General features: G+C 48.9%; 3 protein-coding genes across 3 annotated transcripts; 1 reads left to right on the top strand and 2 right to left on the bottom strand.

Moving 5' to 3' along the window:
* Window positions 1–3,872: 3,872 nt before the first annotated feature.
* Window positions 3,873–8,698, top strand: abcB (uncharacterized protein; the record flags this gene model as incomplete). The annotated part of the gene is made up of 5 exons (XM_057171832.1): window positions 3,873–4,100; window positions 4,209–4,746; window positions 4,802–7,841; window positions 7,906–8,280; window positions 8,464–8,698. The coding sequence occupies 5 exons, from the start codon at window positions 3,873–3,875 to the stop codon at window positions 8,696–8,698; spliced, it is 4,416 nt and encodes a 1,471-aa protein (XP_057035735.1).
* A 923-nt stretch (window positions 8,699–9,621) lies between these two features.
* N7457_000763 (nucleoporin Nup120/160) lies at window positions 9,622–13,729 on the bottom strand (the record flags this gene model as incomplete). The annotated part of the gene is made up of 3 exons (XM_057171831.1): window positions 9,622–10,826; window positions 10,883–13,027; window positions 13,093–13,729. The coding sequence occupies 3 exons, from the start codon at window positions 13,727–13,729 to the stop codon at window positions 9,622–9,624; spliced, it is 3,987 nt and encodes a 1,328-aa protein (XP_057035734.1).
* Window positions 13,730–14,106: 377 nt separating this feature from the next.
* Window positions 14,107–15,387, bottom strand: N7457_000762 (recombinase RAD51; the record flags this gene model as incomplete). The annotated part of the gene is made up of 4 exons (XM_057171830.1): window positions 14,107–14,918; window positions 14,989–15,056; window positions 15,164–15,243; window positions 15,313–15,387. 4 exons carry the CDS (start codon window positions 15,385–15,387, stop codon window positions 14,107–14,109), a joined length of 1,035 nt encoding a protein of 344 aa, XP_057035733.1.
* Window positions 15,388–15,876: the final 489 nt, after the last annotated feature.

Below are 15,876 nucleotides of genomic sequence, written 5' to 3'. Positions count from 1 at the left end.
AAAGAAAGAGAGTGAGCCTGAATGATGGATGACGAACGACAGTATTAATCTAACGGCAAGGAATTCGAATTGGTCGCCCGCGAGGTCGGATGGAGTTGGTTATTTTAAAGAGCTAAGTACGAAATTCTTTTTATTTTTGAGAAAAGAGAAATAAAATTCATTATTCCTAACACGTCAAAAATAGTTACGCCATATGTCGGGGCCCAATGCTGCATCCGCCACGCTCTCTGAGAGCCGGAGTCTACTGATTTGGAACGCCAAGGGCTCAGATCAATGGGAAATTTGCTATCTTCCTTGCATGGGATCTAGATGAAAGGGAGAGACAATGCGTGGATTAGACGTGCTGAGCCCCCCTGTGGAACCCAGTCAGACAGTCTTTTTTTCTTATTTCTTTTTCCCGCCAATTTCCATGTCTCATTTCTTGATTTCTATTTTCAACAGCCAATGTAACCCTTGGGCGAAAGACTAACCCACTTGACATAATACCAAAGAGTCATCATGCAGGGGAATTGTGCTAGACTATCCGTACTCTTGTCTACGGAGCCGACCTACTCTTCCAAGCGAGGACCTGCAGCTCCCCGATTAAGAAACCCTTGCGGTCTGGAACGTGGGTTGAGCAGTTTAGGAAAAGGCATTGGAGGCGTCTGGGTGGTTATGCCCGAGTCAGGTCCAACCAGGATGGCGCTCTCCTTCCCGGATGGCTTTCTACTAAACTAGCTTGGTTTTCATTCTCACATTGGCCTTGTATCAGAACCATACATAGCAAGCCAATGGACGGACGACCCCAAACAGGATGTGATATGGGCTCTTGCTCGAACCATTGGCATAAGCGCAGGTATATGACCCTCGCGAAGGGCTGAGGCGGTTATCGTGTACTCCGTACACCGACTGATGCGCACATGGCACCGTCCCCGGACTCCACGCTCACCTCTGGTTGCGCATGACATGGAAAAATGAGAATCCCGCATCAGTAAGGTGTGGCGAGGTAATCATGGATTTACCGCGCAGTTCAGGCACTATCGCAGCGAGGGTGCCAGTAGAAGTGCGGATCCGCCCAATGATCGGAAAGTTGATGCGTCCCCGTCTGACACTTCACGTCTTGGATCCGCTTGGGAAAAGAGGAAAAGAAGAAAGGGAAAAAAAATGAAAAAAAAAAATAGACAAATAGAAGAAAAGATGCAAAGATGAAAAGATGGAAATGAAAATGAAAATGAAAATGAAAATGTCTTGTGGGGGCGATTGCCTACCACATAGATCAGGTCAGTATCCCTTCCCATCCCGGATCCCCCGATCTACGAACCCGAAAATCCCAATGCGCGCAGGGTGTAAATAGCACGAAGTCTTCGGTTAAAGTGAAGTTCTATTGGACGGCAATAAACCAGGAAGATTCCCAGATTCTCATTCGCAAGTTTATAAAGGCCCCATGGTCAGACGTAATGAAATTTTTGTGGAAAGATGTGAACGGAGTACGGGAAATCCCATAAGCCACACGGAGCCCTGGGATGCTGCAAGGGTCATCAAGGGATGCGGGCGTAACCGAATCCCGCGACCTGTCGACTTGGCATAATTTTATATATCGAATAGTGCCCCAGGTTCAATAGCCCCTTTTTGATGAGAATCCACTCTGAAAAGGCCCGTGAAAAAAAAATAGATATATATATATACATACATATATCGTTGGGTGGTTTGTGGTTTGCAAAACATGCGCCCTTAGCAACGTCGCCAGGTACCAAGGTGTTTTTTTTTTTTTTTTTTTTTGGGGCCGGGGAGGGTGAGGGGATTTCTTGGGAGCATGTTTTCTTTTTCTCATTTCGCTTTCGTAAACATGATAAGCACGATCTGGAACGTACATTTGCAATGCACTAATAAGCTGATGTTGCCAAGTACTCCGTACATTGGGGGCGAATTCCACTTCCAGAAGTCCTCCATATTGTGAGATGGAGACTTTGCATCTATGGAAATACCGACGATTCCAAGATTCTCTCACCTACACGGGAATGGCCGAGATTAGTGGGAAATCACAGCAAACCGGTTCTCATCCGAATGAGTTCGGGCTAGAGGACCTGAGTCGAGTCCTCTTTGGGGTTAGTACGAACCTTTAGTGCGAGCTAGTCCATGATGATGGACAATGGCCATAGTCAAAATGACAGCTGAATGGGATGGTTGAACAAGGTTTCTGCACCCTACCATAGAAGATCGGTTATATTGTCGGATGTCCATCTACATATACTTCGTAGATATTGTCTCTACTCCTAACTCCAAATGCCCCGGTGGAATCCTGTGCATAAGCATAACCGGATTCCCAGGCAGAGTGGGGGTTATGCACCGGTTTTTGCCACCGATCAACCTCAGGGCAAAGAATAATACAAATAAAAACAGGGGTACCCCGGTTCGAGCGATGAACTGTCATCAAGGTCAGGCGGCGACGTAGGTACAGATCCCGAGCCGTGCAGATTGGCCCGCTTCCCCCCACGAGCACGTCTTGGAAGATGCAGGATTTCAAGTTAGTTGGCCAAAATTGAAATTTGGACGCAACCCCGACGTCAACCGATAAAATTCCGAAGGGTTCCAACGTCGAAAGCCGGCTTCTGGTTTGGTAAAAAGGGACGATTGGCCCGGATGCCCCGAGAAGCTAATCCCCGCCACTACCGAGTCAGTACATGACAGCGCTTGGAGACGGTCGAGATCGGAGATTGGAGATTGCAATCGTGACGAAAATGGGTGAGTCGCCTCATTTTCCATTTTATTTTGGTTCTTATTTCTTCCTTTTTCATTGGAGACAATCTGCGTCGGTCTGACTTCAGCTTCTGCCATGCGGTCAAGGTTTGAGAGTGATGTATAGATATTTACAACTTGGACGGAGTACTTCGTACATATAATTGATCTCTACTCCCTAACGATACAGTGATACGAGGACATGATCGGCAGAGTAAAAATAAAGATGCGAAATTCATCTAAAAAGCCAAAATAAATGAATGTCCAAGCCCAAAGCGGAGGATCTGCCATCATACAGATTGAGGCTTGTCACCCTCACCTGGGCGCTTTTTTTTTCCTTCTTTTTTTTTTTTCATTGCGATTTTCCAGACTGGGTCTTGGCCCTTTTGGCCACGACTTGGAAGCACATCCGTTATTGGTCCGTTCGACATTAGTTTCTTCCTGCAAGGTAGGACTCCCTCGTGTTGCTCGGCTTTTGCCCAAAGTTGCCTTGATTCCAGGGGCGAAAGATCTAGTGATGCCAGTGCATCCCCCACATCCCCAAGGGGGAAATGAGTACCGCAAAGCCTGAGATCAGGATGGTTTGAGGTATGAAATCATTAATTGGGGTATGGCATACGGAGTAGAGGCAGAAACACGGAAATATGGGGGAAATAAATAAGACCGAAAAAGAAGCGTGCATAAATATAAAAAAATGAACCAACATGACCCCAAATGGGGAGCGGCTGGATCAATCGCCATAGAGCGGCACATAACCCGAGTCTAGATGATCTCGCCAAGTAATTCTAGTAATAGCATTCTAAGATGGTTGCATCAACAGTTGTGTTCCATGCCCACTTGGGTGCAGGTAGCCAGTAACAGGCTCCAAAAAGGCAGGCTCAGAGTTATAATTCTCCTAGATGTAGTCAGCTCCTGTGCAGAGGGATACGGTGATGTCTTAGCCCTATGTACGGAGTGCCAGTGCTTATGTTGTTATGCTAGTTTAAAGCACTACGTTAATGTCACTTTCTGATGCGTCCAAAAGCCCCAAAGTTCCCCTAAGTCATGCAAGTTTCTTAACCCATACACTCTTTTGAATTCTAATTCCCCGTACCACTGGGTACTGCGTCTTTCTTCTCTTCAACCATCCTTCGTCGCCAGGTGGTTCGAGGTAGAACATGACATCCTCTCGTCCTTCGGGGCCTTCGTGCCGCGATCTAGACAATACCTTGCGTATTGATGCTGGATCGTGCCGCGGAGGATTTGATTTCTCTCTCTTATTTGAAGAGACCATTCTTGAAATTTTACCTATTCTATTAATACTAATAACTATTCCTGTCCGCCTGTGGCATCTCTCGCAAACGCAAAACAAGGTTGTTGGATCCTGGCTGGTCCTGGCCAAACTTGTAAGTCTGCCTTGACTGTGCTTCCACGGCCTACATGCGACCTGGAATTGGACAATAGCGTAAACTCCACCTGAGAAATCCAACGTTCTAATTGTTTCGTCTTCACAGGCTGCTTGGTTTGCCCTCTTGGGCCTCCAAATTGCCCAGACCGCCCTATGGGCACTTCCGGCAGCCGACAGCACCAGGACATCGGTACCAGCCAATGTCATCTTGACAATCGGCGTACTTGCGCTCGGCCTGCTTTCGTATGCAGAGCACACGCGCTCTGTGAGACCGTCGTTTATTTTGAACACGTACCTCTTCTGCAGCCTGCTTTTCGATATCGCCCGGTCTAGGACGCTGTGGCTGCGCAGCGTGGACACATTCAATGATACCATTGCTATCATCACGACGGTAGCAGTGGGCGTCAAACTGGTTCTTTTCGTTCTCGAAGCTGTGGAGAAGAGACACATCCTTCAGTCAGAATATGCTAGCTATCCCCCCGAGGCCACTGCGGGTTTCTATAACCGCGCTGTGTTCTGGTGGCTGAACCCGCTGTTCAAGATTGGCTTCACCGGTTCGCTCCATGTGGAAGACCTATTCCTTTTGGATAAGGAATTGAGTTCCGAGCGATTACTAGCTCAATTCGAAGTGAAATGGAGCAAAGGTAAATACTTGTCTTGACTCCCCCGCGGGGATTCCCATTGCTAATGTTCACTCAGTCACAAATAAGTCATCCAACACTCTCCAGTGGGAGTCATTGAAGGCTGTCAAATGGCCCTTGCTAGCAGCTGTTCCTGCCAGGGCATGTGTTGTGGCCTTCAACTTCTGTCAGCCGTTGCTATTGGAAAGATCGCTGTCTTTCTTCAATTCACCCGTGAGCAAGGAAACCGAAAACATTGGATATGGCCTCATTGGCGCCTATTTCATGGTTTACACCGGGATGGGGGTTTCAATGGGCCAGTATCAACACCTCACTTACCGCGGTATTACTATGGTCCGCGGTGTACTTGTCACAATGCTGTACAAGAAAGCCAGCTGTTTGACGCTCGGGGAGACCGATCCTGCCAATTCGCTCACCTTGATGAGTGCAGATGTCGAGCGCATCACGCAGGGATGGCAGACCATGCACGAAATCTGGGCAAATTCCGTTGAGATCGCTTTGGCCATCTACCTTCTTCAAATCCAGCTCGGAATCTCCTGCGTTGTGCCCGTTTGCGTTGCCCTATTCGCTCTCGTTGGATCCTTGATCGGTATGTCCTTTGTGGTCGCACGGCAAGCTCAGTGGTTAGAAGCTATTGAGAAGCGCATCTCCTCTACTTCAGGGATGCTTGGATCGATAAAGGGAGTCAAGATGCTCGGCTTGCAAAACTCCTTCATGAAGTTCGTTCATGGCCTCCGCATTAGCGAGTTGGACATTTCCAAGAAGTTCCGTACCCTTCTTGTATATAACATGGCTTTCGCTTGGTTGACTCGCATTTTTGCTCCAATCTTCACCTTCGGCATTTATGTTGGTACCTCTAGCGAGTCCTTGAGTGTTTCTCGTGTCTTCACATCTTTGTCGCTCTTCTCCCTTCTCGCAGACCCTCTCCTAACCTTGGTGATGGCACTGATGTCTTTTGCCGGCGGCGTCGGTTCCTTCCAGCGCATTCAACAATTCTTGGATAAAGAGGAACACTCCGATCGCAGGAGTAGCCTCTCTAAAGCTCTCTTCCTCGACAATATTGGTGAGAAGCGGGTGCTGTCAACGGCCAAAGACCTTGAGCTGTCTTCCAATACCTCGGATTCTGTGGAATCTCTTGGTCGCTCGAGCGCTCTGTCTTCTACAAACGCTGTCATGGTCCAGAATGGAAGCTTTGGATGGGAGGCTGACAAGGGACCAATTCTCAAGGACATTACAATGACTATCCCCCAAGGCAGCTTCACGGTTCTCATTGGACCATCTGGTTGTGGCAAGTCTACTTTGCTCAAAGCTCTTCTTGGGGAAATCCCCAGTGCTGATGGCAAGGTTGAACTATCATCCCCCAGCGTTGCATACTGTGATCAGACTCCGTGGCATATGAATGGCACCATCAAAGAAAGCATCATTGCGATGTCTGACTACGATTCTAGATGGTATGAATCTGTGATTCGGGCTTGTGCTCTGGAGGAAGATCTTGCACAATTTCCCCGTGGAGATTCTGCTGTTATCGGAAGCAAAGGAATTGCCCTCAGTGGTGGTCAAAGCCAACGTATTGCGCTTGCGCGCGCAGTCTATGCCCGGAGAAAGATTATTATCCTCGATGACGCCCTCAGCGGTCTCGACGCTACCACTGAGAACCACATCTTCCACAGCCTTTTCGGGCCCCGAGGCCTTTTGAAAGAGATTGGGTCTTCGGTCATCGTCGCCTCCTCTTCTGTCAAACGCCTTCCGTACTCCGATCTCATTATTGTCTTGGACCCAGATGGTCGGATCTCTGAACAGGGAAGTTTTGTTTCTCTCAACAAAACTGGTGGATATGTGTCAAGCTTTGGACTTGGGCTGCCTGACTGGCATTACAAGCCCAAGCGGTTCTCCGACTCTCCCAGTTATAGCAGCGTCGACACTGTACAGAAAGAAAAGGAGATAGTGGTTGACGAGCCAGAGAACTACAACGGTGGCGGTGATCTTGGAATCTATGCATACTACGTCAATGCTATCGGATGGCTCCCTGCAATTATTTTCATGGTCGCAATGGCTGGCTTTGTCTTCTGCATATCGTTCCCCAGCATTTGGCTGAAATGGTGGGCCAAATCCGACACCGAGAATCACAAGAAGGAGATCGCCCATTATCTTGGTATCTACGTGATGCTTGGCTGTGTTGCTATGCTCGCATTGATTGTTGGCTGCTGGCAAATGATTATTACCATGGTCCCAAAGTCCGGCGAGAACTTCCACCGCAAGTTGTTGACCACTGTCCTCAGTGCTCCGATGCTGTTCTTCTCCAGCACCGACAGTGGTGCCATCCTCAACAGATTCAGTCAAGATTTGCAGCTTATTGACATGGAGCTCCCCATCGCCGCCATCAACACTGTCGCCACATTTTTCCTCTGTCTGGCACAGATGGCATTAATTGGCGTCTCTTCCACTTACGCGGCTATATCCTTCCCGATCGTTCTTGGTATCCTTTTCCTAATTCAGAAGATGTATTTATGCACTTCACGACAACTTCGATACTTGGATATCGAGGCTAAGGCTCCACTATATTCGCATTTCACCGACTGTCTTCAAGGCCTTGTGACCCTGCGGGCCTTCGGGTGGCAGCATGACATGGAAAAGAAGAATATCGCTCTTCTAGACCACTCACAGCGACCCTTCTACTTTATGTTCGCTATCCAGCGCTGGCTCACTCTGTCGCTGGACATGGTCGTGGCAGGAATCGCCGTTCTACTGATTGTTCTGGTCGTTGTGCTGCGTGGGACGTCCCTCAGTGCAGGCTCTGTTGGTGTCGCTCTCTTGAATGTCATCCAATTCAGTCAGAGCATCAAGCTTCTGGTGACCTTCTGGACCAATTTGGAGACACACATTGGTTCCATCCAGCGTATCAAGGACTTCACCACAACTGTCCAGTCAGAAGACAAGCCCGGTGAAGACCAAGATGTACCACCTAACTGGCCCTCAAATGGTGCAGTCAGCTTCCATGCTGTCTCTGCAGCTTACAGACCCTCGGAGCCAGTTCTCAAGGACGTTTCTCTCACTGTGCAGGCAGGCGATAAAGTTGGCATTTGTGGACGAACAGGAAGGTAAGAAGAATCCATAATTCAAACAGTCCGCTACGAGTTCTATTCTAACCTTAGACCCCTACAGCGGCAAGACATCCATGATCATGAGCATCTTCCGGATGATGGAACTAACCAGCGGCACCATCACCGTGGACGGAGTGGACATCAGTCGACTTCCGCGACGAGAAATCCGCTCACGCATCAACGGTGTCTCCCAGGACTCACTCCTATTCAAGGGCAGTGTTCGGTTGAACGCCGATCCAACAGGAAGTCATTCCGACCGAGACATCTTGGCAGCACTCAAGAGCGTCCAGCTCCTCCCTGCTATTCAAGAAAAGGGGAATCTGGACACCGAAGTGGACGACGTCCACCTGTCGCACGGCCAAAAGCAGCTTTTCTGCCTTGCGCGCGCGCTTCTTCGCCCGGGCAACATCCTCATCCTCGATGAGGCAACGAGCAAGTAAGTCATTTCCCTGTTCCCCTCACACCGGTCTCCCCACTTTTCACAATCATTGCCTTCTTGCACCAAACCCCCCTGCATGGATGCGGCATCGTCCGAGCGGAGATCTCTTTTGCGTTTTGCGATTATATCAATATTCACATATCCACACCCCTTGCTGCGGAATAAAACTAACATTCACAGCATCGACACCAAAACAGACGAAATCATGCAGCGGGTCATCAGAGAAAAATTCTGTAACCATACCATCATTGCTGTCGCCCATAAACTCGATACGATCCTCGATTTCGATCGCATCGTCGTTCTAGATGCAGGTCAGATTGTGGAGAACGGTGAGCCATACGCGCTCCTTGCCGAACCCAAGTCGCACTTCAGCAAATTGTATGCGAGCGCTATGGCGACCGAAGAATCGGACTAATTGTTTTATTTCTCGATTACTTGCGAATATTTGTGCTATTGAGGGTTCGGTTGTTTGATTGTTTCTTTGCAGGTTGGAGCGTCTTGGTTTTTTTTGGGGCGCCAATCTCTCACATTCCCTTTTTCGAGGTATATATCGACATCGACATACTGCTCTTTCTTGGTTTAGATCACTGGCATTGATCTACTGTTGTTCATGTTCATTTTCATGCTCATGTTTGTGACTTTTTATCTTTATTCCTGGCTGTGATGACTATCTCCTTCTTGACTCTCGTTAACGTGTTTGATCGCTTTTTACGTGTAATACTTATAGCCATCTGCTAAATCCGACTCCTGACTCTCGTGGAATTTGCATGTCTGCTAGTATATCATTCTGAATGTTGTTGATCCTAGGAGTGTTTCATGGGTAACCAGGTAGATTCTGAGTCCTTAGTTAAACTCTCATCGCTTGTGGCCTCATTTTGGAACATATGTCTCCTGGAGTTGATGCGACAAAAATGAGTTGGAGAATATATATTTTTCACTCATGTAGCTTGTTATGCAGGTACTTTACCTCCATCATTCATCCCTTAATACGTGCATTTTTAAGGACAAGTCGAGCTGGCACCGACATACATACCTCACATCACAGCAAACATCGCTGTCTTCAAATGTCGGCCTGCACACGATGGCTCTACGGTACAACCTTAAATCATCTATATATCAATCAATTTACAAGAAAGCGAGCAAAAAATAAACGAGAAGTAAAGAGAAAAGCAAATGATATTTTGCACCCCATCCAATAGTGGAAGACTACCCTAAGAACAAAGAGAAACACCGACAGATACCATACATTGGAATAAAAGAAGATCAAATTCGAAAACGGAGGCTGCAGCCCCCAGGGCCAAAATGCAAAGTCGTAGATAAATTCACCGCAAAGCCCAACTACAGACCCATCGTGTCGTCATTATCCACGTCCTTCTCCTCATCAAGAAGACCAAATTCCCAATCCCCACGCTCAATCCGGCTGACACGATCGAGTTCAGACTGGAATTCTCGACGCAGATGCTCGAGCGTGACGATAATACGGCGCTTGAGCAAGTGGTTCGTCGCAGGGACTTCAAAAGACACAATGCTGTTGCGCCGTTCAATGGCGGATGACTTGCTGCTGCCTCTGTGGTGGGTGGGTGCGAAAGCCACGGCATTGGAGGGTCGGCGCCTGCCTCCGAGTGGTGTAGGGGAAGCCACGTCGACATCCTCCATCGAGATGTTTCCGTCTTCGTCGGCGTGAGTGCTTGGGCGTCTTTCGCGGGGAGAGATCGGACCGGCGTTGATCGGAGGACCGTTCTCGACGAGGATGTAGGCTTCGCTCTTGTCGACGCAAGCGAGGAGATTGATTAGTGACAGCAGCTCATGCCGAATTTCCTTGCTTTCGGCATCATCTTCTTCAACTGGCGACCAGGCGGCATCGTCCGCTCCCCTTCCTTTGCGGGTCAAGGCTGATGAAGGGGCATCGCGTGCTTTGCGGAGACGCTGGACGTTGCCGTAGGCGATCTCAGCAGCGCCGCGGTAGTCACCGCGGGCAATGCGATAAGCCTGTAGAATGCGGGTGTAATCGGGGAAGGCTGGGAAAAACTTGTTATCCGCATCTAACCAGGAAATATTGGTGGTCTGTTTGTGAGTCAGGTGAACGAGGATCTCATCGACGAAGGAGGCGATGTTGGGAACTAGTGAGGTAGGGAAACGGAGAATCTGCTTCAGGCCAGCAGTGCCAGGTCCAGAGACTGCTATAATGGTGGAGATCAGCTCTGTAAGCTCGGACTTTTGTAATTTAAGATCCTGCAATCTAGCCAGAGCGGAGTATGCCTGGTCAAATTGACAAGTCTTGAGGGCTCCAGTGAACAGACGTGACAGCAGATCATCGCGTACGCCCGGGTATTCAGAGTCTTGCTCAGCCCAGACTTCAGAGTCGAGGGCTTGCAGCGCCAGGCTGGCAAAGTCCGCGACATGGGAGTATGAGCGCACTTTCTCGAAGATCGAAAGAACATGCTGGTAATATTTCGCAAGACCGTTGTGGAAGCAATCGACATCGAGAAGATCTAAGAGCTCTGCTGACATGTCGGAAAGATTGCCCATTGGCTTTCCGCAAGCTGTATGTAGGTTAGCAGGGCTAAATGAAGATCGGGATATACTAGGAGATACATACAAAGCAAATAGGCTGCCTTCCGGAAGTAAATAGCCGCAGCATCGAATTCTGACATGGCCACATGCAGACGACCCTTAACGTAGGTTGACCAGGATGTACTTGCTTGGAAACGAAGGAAATCCCACGCGAGGTCGATGTTATTCTTTGCGATCAAATCACATTGAATGTGAGCCACTGCGTTTTGATAGTTCACCTCGCCTTCGCGGGTGATCCATGCCACAACATCCCTGATGCCCAAAGTCAATGTGTAGCTTTGTGGGGAGTCAATTGCTTGCTGAGGCTTGATAACGGCCACAAAAAGATCTTCAAGAATGCTTGCAGTTCGCTGACCCTTGACCTTCGAGCTGCTATCTTTGAGTGAGGATCTATGGGTCGACGAGTCAACGCGGGACTTTGCTTTGTCAGGACACTTGCGGACATTTGAGCTGAGCCAGGCCATCATCTCATATTCACGTAGGAGATCGACGAGGGTTGAGAAAAGACCGGACGCATCAAAGTCAGACTTGCTTGTTTGTTCCCATTCGCCATCCACGAATGTGACAAGGATTAACAGATCATAAAAGATTTGACGCGAGATAGAGATGGTCTCTTGTGCACCACTGACAAGAACTCGGGCACCAAAGCATGTTGATGCAAGTTCCGAGTCCTCTCCGCAGAAGTGAAGCGACGCAGTTTGAATTATAGTGAGGAAAGCATCCATAGATAAACAATCAGTTTTCATGTGTTCACTTAAGGCTGCATCGAGGCTGTCAAAGGCCTTGTTAGAGATTTGATTGGTAAAGTCACAGCGCTCCCGGAAGTTATCCATGCGGTCCAAGATCGAGGAAGAAGGCTCAGAAAATATTTCGGCCTGCAGAGCTGCTCGGCATGCCCCATCAAGCTCTGGAGAGAATCTCTTTCGGAAATCGGACGCCACTTTCAACAATCCAGAGGCTGTTTCGAATTTCGGGCCCAGCTCCCTTGCAACATTTCGATGCCTCCAACGGTCCACCATCTTTGGCACTGCGTCCTTTAGTTCGGTGCTGGAATTGTGCAGGAAGAGTTCAGTAATACTGCACTCGCGCACCACAGCGCAAGAATCAGACAGAAGAAGCCACGGCATATCGGTGTACGAGTCGTAGGCGAGAGAGATCGGCTCGAACCGGCGTTTATTGAGATCTTCCGCAACTTGCCAGAACTGGCGCCACTTCGAGTCCGTATCTGAAGTATAGCGGGAGTAGTCCATCTCCTCATCCGCAAATTTCCGAAGAGAAACTGCCGCTGCAATTGTGGAGCAGAGTCGTTCCACTAAAGGCAGACTCTTTTTGAGTCCCCCAGGTGAAACTGAAGATAATGGTTTGATAGCTTCCTGATAGACGGCCAGAGCAGTCTCAAGGACCTCGGGCAAATATCTATTCGGTTGCATGAGGTATTCTAGCCATTTTTCGGTGGGGTCGACTACATCATCAACGACAAGAGAAGGCGGAGGGTCTTGTCGATGCGTTTCAAATGTCGTCGAAACCCATTTGGTAGCCCAATCCGTAACCAGAGTCTGAAGATCGAAATGGAGGGTGTACAGTTGGTAAAGGCCGTGGTTTCTCCAGAGCACCCACAGCTCCATTCCTTTGCCTTCTTCCCGAGTTTTGATCTGGAAGTCAGCAATGCTCCAAAACATGTTACCCGTGGCATCAGGGTCAACAGGTCGGAAAACATTATCAGCAAAAAGGTCCTCAATTACAAGTTCAGATGTCAAGCCGCCCTTGACAGCCCAAAACTTGAACTTGCCATCCTCGAATGGCGAATACGTGACGACATAGAAGCGATGGCCACCGTCCATTGCTCGCTCGGCATTGAATACGCGCATGAATGATGTCTCGGCGGGATTCAAAGTGTACGGTGCAAGATCTGGATCTTGAAGTGAGCGTCCAAGAAGATCCTTCGTAGCCGCTAGCTTGTTGGTTGCGAGGTTCCAAATCTTGAGAGTATGATTCAAACAAATTGCGAACACATGGGTCTCGTCTGAAGTGGTGGCAATCGCATTTGCAACGTTTAAATCAAGGTTGCGTCCGTCGTGTCTGATCGAGGAGGGGGCGTGCCATTTGACGAGGCCTCGAATTGAAGAGCCCCAAGTTCGTTCGTCAAAGGTGAGAGGCGACCAATGGGAACCTATTTCACAAAATAATGAGTCAGTTGGGGATCGCAAAGGCAGAAAATGAAAGAAATGTACTCACCATCCTCGCCGGCTCTCCGGGTCAGCCGCAGTAGCGCGCCATTGTCGAGAGAGATAAACAATTCCAGGGGACTGCTCGCGTGTAGGCGGTGGGGGTTCGAAAAGGCCAGAGGGGCAGGGAGGAAGGTCTTGCACCAATCCCTGACATTTTCGTCGATCGAAGAGGTTCGGCGGAAGAACTCAGGGCGCAAGGAGAGTGTGTGAAGGTGCTTGGAGGCGGTAATCACAAAGAGACTGATAATTTCGTGGTCCGCGGAGTCGGACAATTCAACTCCAAAGGGGAGGATCTGCTCCTGGAAGTCCAAGCGCAGAGTAACATTGTATTCATAGACTTCCGTACCGCCCTTTGTCAGGTCGGCGCACTGGATCTCTAGCACTTTGTTGTCATTAATGACCCTCCACAAGAATGTCCTCGGATAGACTCTGCGCTTTCGGAAGTAGACCTCGCCCTGTGTCGCAAGGTAGCGCCTGGAGAACTCATCTTCGTCTTTGGCGATTGGGGGCTCCTCGGAGGTGGATGAGATGGAAAAGCGTGGGCGACGGGCGACGGGCTCTTGAGTGGGAATCTGGATATTGGCAACCGTGGTCGGCGAGTAGGGCCGAAGGTCCACCCTTGAGTCTTTGTAGATTTTCGCCATGATCGATTGACAAGGTTAATCAACTTAGCACTCCATGGCCGGGAGGTGGAAAAGGTTGGAAGATCGAAGGGCGGGAAGCTGGAGCTCAAAAAACACGGAAGTCTTGGCGCGACGATAGGCCTGAGATCGATGGCTCAGAATTACTGAACTCCATAGATTTACTGTTGATTACTCCTAGATATCAAATGTTTCTTTTCGAAGTCTCAAAGAAATAGAAATAGTGCTTTCTAATTCAACTGCTATCAAACAAAACAAAAAATATCACAACGCTGAGATGCCGAGGGGCGGCATCGAGAACATAAACAATTGAATGTGATACTCATCAAGTCACTAAAATCGTGTCGCGGAACAAAAGTGTACCCTTGCAAAAGGTTCACTCATTTATCTTCAAGGTCCTTCTCACTGGGGTCCCCGATACCATTATCATTGATAGCGAAAAGACAGTCACTCTCCGGGAGACAAGGACTATCGTAAATCTTACAGATTCGAGTCTCACCGCGGCCCTTCTTGAGGCTCAGTCGGGTGGTACTGGCGTGCGCGATGATATTACCACCAATGGGTTTCTTGGGATCCGGATTGAACATGGCACTAGGTCCACCATCAACCTGGGCAACGACCTGGTTCGTAATTACGACTGCAATGCCGAATTCGTCTGCAAGGCGTTGTAGAGTACGCATGAACTTGGCCAGATGGGTCTGTCGCGATGCGAGTTCACCACGGCCGTTGAAGTCTGTTCGGTACAGAGATGTCGCCGAGTCAACCACGAGGAGTGAGAATCGCGTCTCACACATCATTTGGGAGGCCTGGTTGAGCAGCTGGAGCTGGTGATCCGAGTTATATGCTCGTGCGTATGCGACGTTATCAAGGACTTCCTCACCGACGAGACCATATCGCTGTGCGACTGCAAGCAATCGCACTGGGCGGAAAGTACCCTCTGTGTCGATGTAGAGACACTTACCCTCACCACCACCCATATCGAAAGGCAACTGGCAAGTCACTGCGAGAGTGTGACAAATCTGACTCTTTCCGGTTCTGAATTCTCCGAAAATTTCCGTAATTGACCCGGTTTCAACGCCACCTCCAAGCAATGTGTCAAGTCGCTTGGATCCGGTTGTGATTGAGATGAGCTCGCTTCTTCGGGCATGCATTTCGGTAGCCGTTGTGAAGCCCATGGGTACCAGCTTTGAAGCTAATGGAGTAATTATTGTTAGCAGACCTGCCCTCGGCCAAGGCTGTAGCTCGGCGCAGAATAGACTCACCTTCGACTAGGATCTTTGTGGCTTTTTGTTCTGAGATACCCTTGATCTGTTCCAACAACCGTTTCGGCCTGGGGTCAATCACACATGTTAGTAATTTGACAGGGACGACGAAACGGATATAACAGAAGTTGCTGCCAGGGAAGTGTAATTGATCTGAAGATTTTCGGCTACATACGTATAGGCCACAGACTCGACGGTATTATATCCTGCATCCACGAACAATTTGATATCCCTGGCAGTTAGCCCTGAAACACCCTATGAAAGAAATTCTCAGTACTATGATCCAACATTCAGCAGCAAGGGCCTATTATCAGATTCACTCACGTCCAGGGCAGAGAGTGGGGTCGGGGCACCAGGACCAGGAAGCCCATTGTCCTCATATTGCTCTTGACCCTCCATATTGGAGGTGTTTTGCTGCGATTATCGATTCCGGCGGTAGGTTGATGTCGTAAGAGTCCTCGGGCAATTTGTCTCGGCTTGAGGTCGCGGAGAATGAACCCAGTTGAAGAGACGCGTTTGAGTGGATAATTACTCGTTTGCGAAACAATACTCTTGAGTGGGGTTAACCGATTGGCCCTTTTATTCCAGCGGGTTAATGAAAATGAAAGTAAGATTGGACTGTAGAAAGACAGAAAAGTCTGAAGAATCGCTTCGTGGCAAAAAGCATAGGATGATTCCAAATCAACATATTGGACGCGTTGAATGGATCGCGAGGTCACGTGGGTGTTGCTGCCTTGGGGATTTCCGATCTGGAACAAGCATCCTGCTTCTCTCTCAAGTGCTTCAAAATGCACAAATGAAAGTTTAGGTACTCCTATCCGTTGCTTTGCCTAGACATTGGGCCTTAAGAATGGTTCGAGACGGCTTCAGGAGGCTCAACACTCATTT

The sequence above is a fragment of the Penicillium paradoxum genome (genome assembly GCF_028828445.1).
Source record: "Penicillium paradoxum strain IBT 22861 chromosome Unknown utg000002l_segment0_segment0, whole genome shotgun sequence".
In the NCBI taxonomy this organism is placed as follows: Eukaryota; Fungi; Ascomycota; class Eurotiomycetes; order Eurotiales; family Aspergillaceae; genus Penicillium; species Penicillium paradoxum.
Note: the sequence above shows the minus strand (reverse complement) of the source record. Positions and strands in the feature narration are given on the sequence as shown.